General features: G+C 47.8%; 1 protein-coding gene across 3 annotated transcripts in view; it reads left to right on the forward strand.

Moving 5' to 3' along the window:
* ptk2ba (protein tyrosine kinase 2 beta, a) overlaps positions 1-12057 on the forward strand; it is a 155910-nt gene that overhangs the window by 117580 nt on the left and 26273 nt on the right. For 2 of the 3 annotated variants that reach the window (XM_059648789.1, XM_059648790.1), the window contains exons 19-23: positions 297-386; positions 4326-4530; positions 4904-5018; positions 6165-6236; positions 10994-11110. In XM_059648789.1, coding sequence (XP_059504772.1) covers positions 297-386; positions 4326-4530; positions 4904-5018; positions 6165-6236; positions 10994-11110 — 599 coding nt within the window. The remainder of the gene's footprint in view (positions 1-296; positions 387-4325; positions 4531-4903; positions 5019-6164; positions 6237-10993; positions 11111-12057) is intronic. The other variant, XM_059648791.1, reaches the window with a different exon arrangement.

The raw sequence follows: 12057 nt of genomic DNA on the forward strand, positions 1-12057 counted from the left end.
TGGGTGCGTTTGTTGGGGACAGTGTACAGGGAGCTTTACTCTGTGTCTGACCCCGTGCTGTCCCTATCCTGGGTGTGGTGGTTGAGGCAGTGTAGAGAGAGCTTTACTCTGTGACTAACCCTGTGCTGTTCCTGTGAAGGTGAGGCTGGATTGCTGGAATAAGTAGTAAGTTATCCTAAAGGTGATGACCATTTCTGGGGAGTGTGTGTGAAAAGCCCGGGCTCCTTTTTATTGCTGTGGGAGGCTGGGGACAGCATTTCTCTTCCTTGCTTCACATTTTGTTGTTAATCCCGCAGCATCAGTAACGAGGATGCCAATTAAGTGGATGGCCCCAGAATCCATCAACTTCAGGCGGTTTACCTCCTCGAGTGATGTGTGGATGTTCGGTAAGTGATGGAGGAAGAGTACCACAGCTTCCTGTCTGTCTGTTTGCCTGTCTCAGGAGGACAGCTGTTGCGACTGTGGCATCATGACTGTAGGCAACACCCCGCCGAGGACTGCTGTCCATGGTCAGAGTCAGTACATGTGACAAACTAGGAAGCCCCCCAGCAATTTGCCAGGCAGTTGCTGAGTTCTAGAACCCTACCCCAAGGTAACCCCATCGTAACTTCAAGGTGAGGGCTGGATATGACATTCTAATCTTGCCAGCATCTCCCAGATCCTGACTCTGAAACATTATCTTAGAATGCCAGGACAAAAGTCTCAGATGCATCAAATTGCTTCAGCATAGAAAGAGGCCATTAGGACTACTCTGCGTGCGTGCGTGTGTGTGTGTGTGTGTGTGTGTGTGTGTGTGTGTGTGTGTGTGTGTGTGTGTGTGTATGTGTGTGTGTGTGTGTGCGCGCCCTCCAGATGAGCAGCTCACTCAGGGCCATTCTCCCACATTCTTCCTTTCCAATTGACTCTCAGAAAGTCTCGATTAAACCTGCCTTCCCCACAATCTCAGGTAGTGTGTTGCAGACCCAAACAACTCACCACCTGAAAATACTTTTCAGAGGGACAGAAGGATCTTGGGAAGCTTGTCCACAACCCCTGAAGGGGGCAGGACAGTGCAATAGGGTCATTACAAAGGCAAAAGGACACTTGCCTTTATCAATCAAGGCATAGCCTGTAAGAGCAGGAAGGTTTTGCTGGAGCTGTACAGGACTTTGGCCAGGTCACAGCTGTAGTACTGTGTGCATTTCTGGTCCCCACACGATAGGAAGGATGTGATTGCACTGGACGAGGTGCAGAGGAGATTCACCAGGATGAAGCCTGTGATGGAGCATTTCAGCGATGAAGAGAAGCTGATTAAGCTCAAGTTGCTTCCTTTAGAGCAGAGAAGGCTGAGGGGGATCTGATAGAGATCTATAAGATGATGAGGGATAGAAAACGGCTGTACACATTATTCAAAGGGTCAGTAACAAGGGATTCAATTTCAAGGTGAAAGGCAGGACAGTTAGAGGAGGGTTAAGAGGACGCAAATCTGGAATGCACTGCCTGGGTGGGAAACCTTACAACTTTTAAAAGTACCTGGGTGAACAACTGCAATGTCAGGTCTGTCGGCCAAATGCTGCGAAGTGGGGCTAGTATCGATTTAGAATTGAAATATTGTTGAATTAGCTTTATTGTCACATGTACTCTAATGAATACAGGGAAAAGTTCAGAGCTGCTGCATTATAGTGCCACCTTCGATACAAAGGTATCAATGCTTTAGATCAAATTCTTAGGAAAGGTAAAGAAATAAATAGTCTAGTATTATAGGTCTTACGAATAAATTGGAAAAACGAGCAAATAAAAAGTTCAGAATATCAGCCCCGTGATGCAATCCATGCTGGCACCCAGCCTGAAGACAGATCTCCCCCATCCCACTGTTTCCTGATCCAGATCCACCAACATAGAGATCGCTCCATCTCTTCACCACTGGGCCCATTTTGCTGCCGTTGCTCGCTCTTACCTCAAGACCCTGGCTCTGCTGCCACTGGGCCATGTTTCCACCATCAGCTGCAGATGGTGCCCTGCCAGCGCTGCCATCTTGAAGAGCCCACTGCCACTGGCAACGCTGTCCCAATTGCTGGAGGAGCTTTGCTGTTTCTCCCAATGTTCCTGATACTGGGAGAACGATTCCACTGTTAGTGCGACAGGTCCCGAATGGCAAGGGAATTTAGTGTAGTTCTAGAAGCACAGACTCTCAATGGGCCAAAGGGCCTGTTATGCATTGTATGATTGCGTGATGGAATCATAAATGACACAGAAAGAGGCCAATCTACTCATCCACTGTCCCCCACAGAGCAATTCAGTCAGCCCTGTTCCCCATCTCCCTGTGAGCTCGTTTTCTTTGAGTCTCAGTGCAATTTCCTTTATGAAAGGATATTTCTGTTTCTTCTGCCCCTGTGACCACTGAGTTCTGGCACATCACTCCTCGCTGCATAAGGAGAGCTGCCCTCACTTCCCTTGGTACCTTTGCCCAGAGTGTTCATTATGTTTCCTCAGTCCACGTGCCATCAACCAATGATGAGAGTCTTTCGTTTGTGACCCTGATCGAACCTTATCATAACCTTCTCCACCACCAACTCGATCTCCAGTGAGAACAACCCCAGCTTCCCAACCAGCCTGACATGTGAACAAGCAAAACTCCGATCCCTCCCGCACTCCGATCCCTCCCGCACTCCGATCCCTCCCGCACTCCGATCCCAACCCTCCCGCACTCCGATCCCTCCCGCACTCCGATCCCTCCCACGCCCACTCCGATCCCAACCCTCCCACACTCCAATCCCTACCCACACCCACTCCTATCCCTACCAATAATGCCGATCCCTACCCGCGCCCACTCCGATCCCTACCAATAACTCCAATCCCTACCCTCCCACACTCCGATCACTCCCACACTCCAATCCCTACCGGCGCCCACTCCAATCCCTACCGGCGCCCACTCCAATCCCTACCCGTGCCCACTCCAATCCCTACCCTCCCCTACTCCAATCCCCAACCCTCCCATACTCCAATCCCTACCCACGCCCACTCCGATCCCTACCAATAACTCCAATCCCTCCCACGCCCACTCCAATCCCAACCCTCCCATACTCCAATCTCTACCAATAACTCCAATCCCCACCCTCCCACTCTTCAATCCCCACCCTCCCACACTCCAATCCCCAACCCTCCCATACTCCGATCCCTACCAATAACTCCAATCCCTACCCACGCCCACTCCAACCCCTACCAATAACTCCGATCCCTACCCATGCCCACTCCGATCCCTACCAATAACTCCAATCCCTACCCGCGCCCACTCCAATCCCTACCAATAACTCCGATCCCTACCCACGCCCACTCCAATCCCTACCAATAACTCCAATCCCTACCCTCCCACACTCCAATACCCACCCACGCACACTCCCCCCACTCCAATCCCTACCAATAACTCCAATCCCCACCCTCTCACACTCCAATCCCCACCCACCCACACTCCAATCCCTACCTACACCCTCTCCAATCCCTACCAATAACTCCAATCCCTACCCACGCCCACTCCAACCCCTACCAATAACTCCGATCCCTACCCACGCCCACTCCAATCCCTACCAATAACTCCAATCCCTACCCACGCCCACTCCAACCCCTACCAATAACTCCGATCCCTACCCACGCCCACTCCAATCCCTACCAATAACTCCAATCCCTACCCTCCCACACTCCAATACCCACCCACGCACACTCCCCCCACTCCAATCCCTACCAATAACTCCAATCCCCACCCTCTCACACTCCAATCCCCACCCACCCACACTCCAATCCCTACTCATAACCCCGATCTCTATCCATAGCCTCAATCCCCATCCTACCATAATCCAATCCCACTCCAATCCCCTCCCCTGACTTCAATCCCCACCCATAACCCAATCTTCACTCACACCTATATCTCCTCACCCACTCACCCAATCCCCACATACACCCCCAATCCCAATCCATACCCCTAATCCCCACCTACTTCTGCTGTTGATCACTGGCTGGTCACTATGAGGATTGAGTTTAGATGTTTTTTCTGGGATCAGTGTGTCACATGCTTCACTTTCCAATCTTTTGCCCCCATCTCCTTCCGCTCCCCCCCCCCCATTTCCCACTGAAGGGTGAACTCCAGCCCTACTCCCAACTCAACATCAGCACCATCCACTGCCAGGAACAACACCATTCCATGCAGTATCCAATCAGATCACCCCTGGCCTCTTTCCCATTTCTGGTTAGCTGCTCTTTCTCTGTAACGCTTCATCGCAGCACACTGTCCACTACTGTCCAGGGAGGTCCGGTCTGCTCCTCACACATTCCTTCCTACCCTTCCCCTCCAGGTGTGTGCATGTGGGAAATTCTCAGCTTCGGGAAGCAGCCTTTCTTCTGGCTGGAGAATCGGGATGTGATTGGAATCTTAGAGAGAGGAGACCGGCTTCCCAAACCAGAGGTGTGTCCACCAACACTCTACACTCTGATGACCCGCTGCTGGACGTATGAACCACGCGAAAGGCCAAGGTTCTCAGAAATAGTCTGTCAGTTAAGGTAAGAATCTTTTCCTGAGAATAGCCCTAGAGTAGAGTTCAAAACTAACAGAGTAACAACCAAACTCACCATCCAGCTACCAGAGGGTTACTGAGTGACAGCAGGGGTACGGTCAGTGGGCACTGGGGAGAGGCGTTGTGGTCAATGTTGCTGCTTGTTATCAGTGAGATTGGGGATAGTGCTGGTACAAGATGCTTATCTGGAATATGAGCCATGATCCATCCCAATGGCCCAGCAGGCTGTTGGGGCTGAATGGCCAGCTATTGCTATGATACCCTCGGTTGCTGTACCCATGGGTAGTGCGTCTGTAAGCACAGTGTTGACAGCTGCCCCTGTTCCTCCTCACACTCAATGTGCCTCCTTCCTGTTACAGTGACATTCACCAAGTGGAAAAGGAGCAGCAGAGGGAGAGGAAATATTGGACCCAGCGCCGTGCCACTGTCAGGATGCCCGATGGCCACAACACAGTCAACGAGGCTCCACCCAAGGTAACAGATCGAACCCTTTACATAGGTGGGGCACTGAAAGGCGAGTTAATCATAAATGAACTGAAGATTACAGTCAGTTTGCAATGAGTTTCCACATGTCACTTTTAAACCCCCATGCAGCAACCCCTTGCACAGTTTCCTTGGGTTCCAGCAGTATGCTTTCCTATCTCGGCTCAGCTTCCAAAATCAACAAGCATTTACAACACAATACCAAACAAATAATAAACTGCATCACCCACACTGTGTACAAATAGTGAGTTCTCCCTTGGTCCGATATCGACCTCTCGGAGTCTCCCAATGGGCACGAGCTCATAGAACATAGAAAAGTACAGCACAGTACAGGCCCTTCGGCCCTCGATGTTGTGCCGTGGAATAATTCTAATCCAAAAATAAAATAACCTAACCTACATTCCCCTCAATTCACTGCTGTCCATGTGCATGTCCAGCAGTCGCTTAAATGTCACTAATGACTCCGCTTCCATGACTTCCACTGGCAAAGTATTCCATGCGCTCACAACTGTCTGGGTGAAGAACCTCCCTCTGATGTCTCCTCTATACCTTCCTCCAAAAACCTTAAAACTATGACCCCGCGTGACAGTCAATCCTGGGGAAAAGCTCAGTTTGGATTGTAAATCCAAAAGGGCAAAGCAGAAATCCCAATCTAATTTTCTCCTGGTTGGATTTGGATTAATGGCCATTGTTATATGTAGTCAGCAGCCCTCAGTCCTCACAGGGAACCAACCCCCGCTCTCACCCAATCCCCACAGAGCCCTGCATCCCGCTCTCGCGCATGATCCCCACAGAGCCATGGATCCCGCTGTCCCGCATGATCCCCACAGAGCCCTGCATCCCACTCTCCCGCACGATCCCCACAGAGCCCTGGATTCCGCTCTCGCGCCTCTTCGCCCTGAACCTGAAGCTACCTGACAGCGTGAGATTAATGTCAAATATATTTCTGTTGAGATGAAGACTTATTTTTCAAAGCTGACTGTGTTGAGCTAAGATGAAGCTGAATCCCTGACCTAAATGATCATTTCAGTCTGAGTGAGAAGATTGTCCTGTTCTTGCCGAGAGTTGATGGGACAGTCTCCGAGCTCTCAGTCTGAATATCTGACATTAATCTAGCCTCATTACTCTCTGTTCCAGCCGGCCAGAGCAAGAGGAGTTGCCAGGAAGTCACCTCCTTTTCCCTTTCCGAATGCAGGTCTCCATGTACAAGTACGTACCAATTTATCACAGTTAGTGTGAAATACAATGTGGAACAGCACCAGCTATAGCTCAGTGAAATCATTACTTTCTGTATTTCAGGGAGGTAAGGCTGCACAGAGAGTATTTTGTATTGGTCCTGCCCATAACAATAAACAGCAGAGAGCCACCTGGTTGCATATTAGAACGCCTTGAGATGATGGTCCCAGACTTGTGACCCATGGTGTGTGAGTGAATGTTCTTTCAATTTGTTCACAGGATGTGAGCATCACTGGCCGGACCAGCATTAATTTCTCATCCCTAATTACCCTAAGGACTATTAAGAGTCACCCACATTGCTGTGGGTCTGAAGTCATGTGTAAAAGTGTGTTAGAATGTGCGTGAGTGTGTGTATGAATGGGTTTGTGAATATTTGTGAGTGAAGTGCCCCAAATCCAGATGCAACAGAAACCAATCCTATAATTAACCAGAACCAAGTGGCAGATTCATGTGAATAAAGCAGAATTCGGAGCATGCTGGGTTAGTGCATGTATCAGTCACAAGAGAATGGATGACAAGGGTAGAAGGGGAAGGGCCTGATCTTCATGTGATGACAGGCTGCAGGCTAGAAACTGACCATGAAAGGATATTTGATATTTAGGTGAGATGGGCAAAAAGGAAATGGGAAGTATCCCAGATGGTAAAGGATGAGATCGATATAATAATGAGAGCATCTCCGGTGGGAAAAACAGGGTGACAAAGGGCAGTATTAAGGGTGGTTTATATATCACCAGACATAGTAATAATGTACAGTATAGTATAACTCAGTTTCAAAATACATGTGTCAATGGCAAGGCAGTTATTGTGGGTGACTTCAATCTACATCTGATGAGTATCACTGTTGTAGAGGAAAAATTCCTGACTATGTTGATCATTTTCTGATCCAGTATGTTGAGGAACTAAGGTGTTGGGTATTTCAAGACAACAAAGTGTGGATCTGGATGAACACAGCAGGCCAAGCAGCATCTCAGGAGCACAAAAGCTGACGTTTCGGGCCTAGACCCAAGAGATGATGAAGGGTCTAGGCCCGAAACGTCAGCTTTTGTGCTCCTGAGATGCTGCTGGGCCTGCTGTGTTCATCCAGCTCCACACTTTGTTATCTTGGATTCTCCAGCATCTGCAGTTCCCGTTATCTCTGTTGGGTGTTTCAAATCTGGTTTTGGGCAATGATTTTTACCCAAATTAATAATCTCGCTGTAAAGGAATCTTTCAGGAATAGTTACCAGGAGGATGGTAGAATTTTCCATTGAGTTTGTAAAAAGTGTGAGAGATAAATGGGAACTGCAGATGCTGGAGAATCCAAGACAACAAAATGTGAGGCTGGATGAACACAGCAGGCCAAGCAGCATCTTGAGCACTGTGCTCCTGAGATGCTGCTTAGCCTGCTGTGTTCATCCAGCCTCACATTTTGTTGTCTTGTAAAAAGTGTGGCTCAGTCAGAAATTAGGCAGAATGGGAGGATATTTAATTGGGGAAGAGGAAACTATGATGCGATTAGACATGAGTTAGGAAGCATGGACTGGGAGCAGTTGTTCCATGGTAAGGGAACTATAGACATGTGGAGATGGTTTAAGGAACAGTTGTTGGGAGTGATGAGTAAATATGTCCCTCTGAGACAGGCAAGAAGGGGTAAGATTAAGGAACCTTGGATGACGAGAGCGGTGGAGCTTCTAGTGAAAAGGAAGAAGGTAGCTTACATAAGGTGGAGGAAGCTAGGGTCAAGTTCAGCTAGAGAGGATTACATGCAGGCAAGGAAGGAGCTCAAAAATGGTCTGAGGAGAGCCAGGAGGGGGCACGAGAAAGGCTTGGCAGAAGGAATCCGGGAAAACACAAAGGCATTTTACACTTACGTGAGGAATAAGAGAATGGTCAAAGAAAGAGTAGGGCCGATCAGGGATAGCATAGGGAACTTGTGTGTGGAGCCTGAGGAGGTAGGGGAAGCCCTAAATGAGTTTTTTGCTTCTGTCTTTACGAAAGAAACCAACTTTGTAGTGAATGAAACCTTTGAAGAGCAGGTGTGCATGCTGGAATGGATAGAGATAGAGGAAGCTGATGTGCTGAAAATTTTGTCAAACATTAAGATTGACAAGTCGCCAGGCCCGGATCAGATTTGTCCTCGGCTGCTTTGGGAAGCGAGAAATGCAATTGCTTCGCCACTTGCGAAGATCTTTGCATCCTCGCTCTCCACTGGAGTCATACCTGAGGACTGGAGAGAGGCAAATGTAATTCCTCTCTTCAAGAAAGGAAATAGGGAAATCCCCGGCAATTATAGACCGGTAAGTCTCACGTCTGTCGTCTGCAAGGTGTTAGAAAGGATTCTGAGGGATAAGATTTATGACCATCTGGAAGAGCATGGCTTGATCAAATACAGTCAACACGGCTTTGTGAGGGGTAGGTCATGCCTTACAAACCTTATCGAGTTTTTTGGGGATGTGACTAGAAAGGTTGATGAGGGTCGAGCTGTGGATGTGGTGTATATGGACTTCAGTAAGGCATTTGATAAGGTTCCCCATGGTAGGCTCATTCAGAAGGTCAGGAGGAATGGGATACAGGGGAACTTAGCTGCTTGGATACAGAATTGGCTGGCCAACAGAAGACAGCGAGTGGTAGTAGAAGGAAAATATTCTGCCTGGAAGTCAGTGGTGAGTGGGGTTCCACAGGGCTCTGTCCTTGGGCCTCTACTGTTTGTAATTTTTATTAATGACTTGGACGAGGGAATTGAAGGATGGGTCAGCAAGTTTGCAGACGACACAAAGGTCGGAGGTGTCGTTGACAGTGTAGAGGGCTGTTGTAGGCTGCAGTGGGACATTGAAAGGATGCAGAGATGGGCTGAGAGGTGGCAGATGGAGTTCAACCTGGATAAATGCGAGGTGATGCATTTTGGAAGGTCGAATTTGAAAGCTGAGTACAGGATTAAGGATAGGATTCTTGGCAGCGTGGAGGAACAGAGGGATCTTGGTGTGCAGATACATAGATCCCTTAAAATGGCCACCCAAGTGGACAGGGTTGTTAAGAAAGCATATGGTGTTTTGGCTTTCATTAACAGGGGGATTGAGTTTAAGAGTCGTGAGATCTTGTTGCAGCTCTATAAAACTTTGGTTAGACCGCACTTGGAATACTGCGTCCAGTTCTGGGCGCCCTATTATAGGAAAGATGTGGATGCTTTGGAGAGGGTTCAGAGGAGGTTTACCAGGATGCTGCCTGGACTGGAGGGCTTATCTTATGAAGAGAGGTTGACTGAGCTCGGTCTCTTTTCATTGGAGAAAAGGAGGAGGAGAGGTGACCTAATTGAGGTATACAAGATAATGAGAGGCATGGATAGAGTTGATAGCCAGAGACTATTTCCCAGGGCAGAAATGGCTAGCACGAGGGGTCATAGTTTTAAGCTGGTTGGTGGAAAGTATAGAGGGGATGTCAGAGGCAGGTTCTTTACGCAGAGAGTTGTGAGAGCATGGAATGCGTTGCCAGCAGCAGTTGTGGAAGCAAGGTCATTGGGGTCATTTAAGAGACTGCTGGACATGCATATGGTCACAGAAATTTGAGGGTGCATACATGAGGATCAATGGTCGGCACAACATTGTGGGCTGAAGGGCCTGTTCTGTGCTGTACTGTTCTATGTTCTATGTTCTATAGGCTCTTAAATCTAAACCAGGATAAATATGAAAATATGAGGGGAAGTTTGTGGTGAATTGGAAATGTACGGTGGTTGAACAATGGTTAGTATTTAAATAATTACTATTTGATTTTCAAAAGAAAAAGCTGAAACATTCCTTTCAGACAAAGATGTCCAACATGAAAAGTGAAAAAGCCATTTCAAACAAGGAAAATTAAAGGTAGCATGAAGTCAAGGAAGGAGGTTTATAAAGTTCCCTATTAAAAGTTGTAAACTTGAGGACTGGGAGAGCTTTAAGTCACAGAAGAGAACCAAGAAATTGCTCAAGAAAGCAAGCACAGAATATGGATATACAATAGCAAGAAATGTAAAAGCACAAGGGAATGTCAGACCTGGTTCAAATATTAAAGGAAGGGTTGCCTAGAGTAAGAAGCTCAATTTTGTGGAACCATTAGGCAAAGATTTGTGTGTTTTTTTTTTGTTAATCACTCGTGGGACATGGGCATTTCTGGTTGTCCCTAGTTGTCCCTAAGAAGGTGGTGGTGAGCTGCAGACCCCCTGCAGTTGGTACACCCAGAATGCTCTGAGGGAGGGAATTCTAGGATTTGACCCCGAGACAGTGGAGGAACTTAAAGATGTGAATGTGTAGTTGATAATATAATCACAGTCCTGACCTTGATCAGCATTTACAAGAAGCAGACTTATGCCATTCTTAAACTATAAGAGGTTGTTGAGGAAAGCAAGAAGCAGACTAACTCTAAAGAAGTGGCGTTCAAAGAAGACAGTGTTTGTGATTTGCTGATCGCTGTGTGATTGGAGCAGCCACCTCCTGTCCTGATGTTAGTTTCATTGGAGATCACCATCTGCCCAGTGCTTCATGAGTTAATCCAGGAGCAGCCTGCACTGTTGCTCATGTTTTAATGTGTGCTTGTCTAGTCTTTGCTTTCAGGTGCTCTACTCAATGCTGCAGCTACATGACACCCCGTTGATGCTGTGAGTTCTGATACCCTCCTGCTGTCAGAAACCGATCGTTGCTGGCTTACCCTGTGCCATGTGCTTTGTCTGTGCAGTGTCTTGCTGACCGCTGTGTTTCTGTATGTCTGTCTGACATGCCCAGGTGCCCGAGTCTCTGTGTGCCAGTTCACCACACATCCCCTGCTCTCCAAGTGAACAAGCCCCTGGTGACTTCACCAATACCTCCTTTCAGAAACAGTTCCGACGCCTCAGTGTACGGGTAAGACCAGCTTGTGTGTGTGAAATGACACTTTGTTCATTTTTCTTTGTCAAAAAACCTGGGTCTTGTTCAGATTCAGGAAGAGAGTGTCAATATCCCTGTGTGAACCAACTTGTAATAACAACATGGCCACATCTTGTAGCTCCCCAAAACCAATGAAATGCAGTCGATTTAAATGCAGTGGCTACCATCTGTACAGCAAGTTCCTGCAAACACTAGCATGATCACAGTGAGAGAGTCTGTGCCGGTGGGATTCAGTAAGGGATAATTGTTGGTCCCTACGCTGAGGAGTGTCTCCCTGCTCATCCTTAAATATTGCCATGGGATCTTTTCACTTGTCCGGAGACAAAAGACTACCTCGATTTCATGTCTCATCTGAGATAGATGTAACTCTGATCGTGTAGCTATCCTTCAGTACTGCGTATCAGCCTGGAGTCTGTGCCTGAGGCTGTCTGTGGGACCTGAGCCAGAAACAAGTGTTCCCCGCTGAGACACAACTGCAGCCTGTGGTGGCTTTGATTGGGATGTAAGATATAGGAGCACGAGGAGGCCATTCAGCCCCTCAAACCTGCTCCATCATTCACTCAGATCATTGTTGATTTGATTGTGATCTGAGAGCATTTTGATGCTGAAAGTGATTAATGTTTATATGTTCTGATTCTGATTCCTAATGTTAATGTTTAGCCCTTTCCTCTTTCTGATGTTCATCAGTGTCCTTCTCAGCATGTCAAATAAACACTGTGTGTGTGGCTATCTGCAGGCAGGAGAGGTGATGCGGGTCTCTGTCTCTGCACTGGGCCCATGGATATACTGTAAATGAACCTGGAATGGAAAAGGGGGGATCAAAACAATGATTATGTTAGTTATGCATTAGAGACATCACAAGATCATGTCAAATTCACCTCAAGATGATCTGCAGGATTTTCAACAATGTCAGAGCCAATGCG

This window comes from Stegostoma tigrinum, chromosome 9 (assembly GCF_030684315.1).
Source record: "Stegostoma tigrinum isolate sSteTig4 chromosome 9, sSteTig4.hap1, whole genome shotgun sequence".
NCBI lineage: Eukaryota > Metazoa > Chordata > Chondrichthyes > Orectolobiformes > Stegostomatidae > Stegostoma > Stegostoma tigrinum.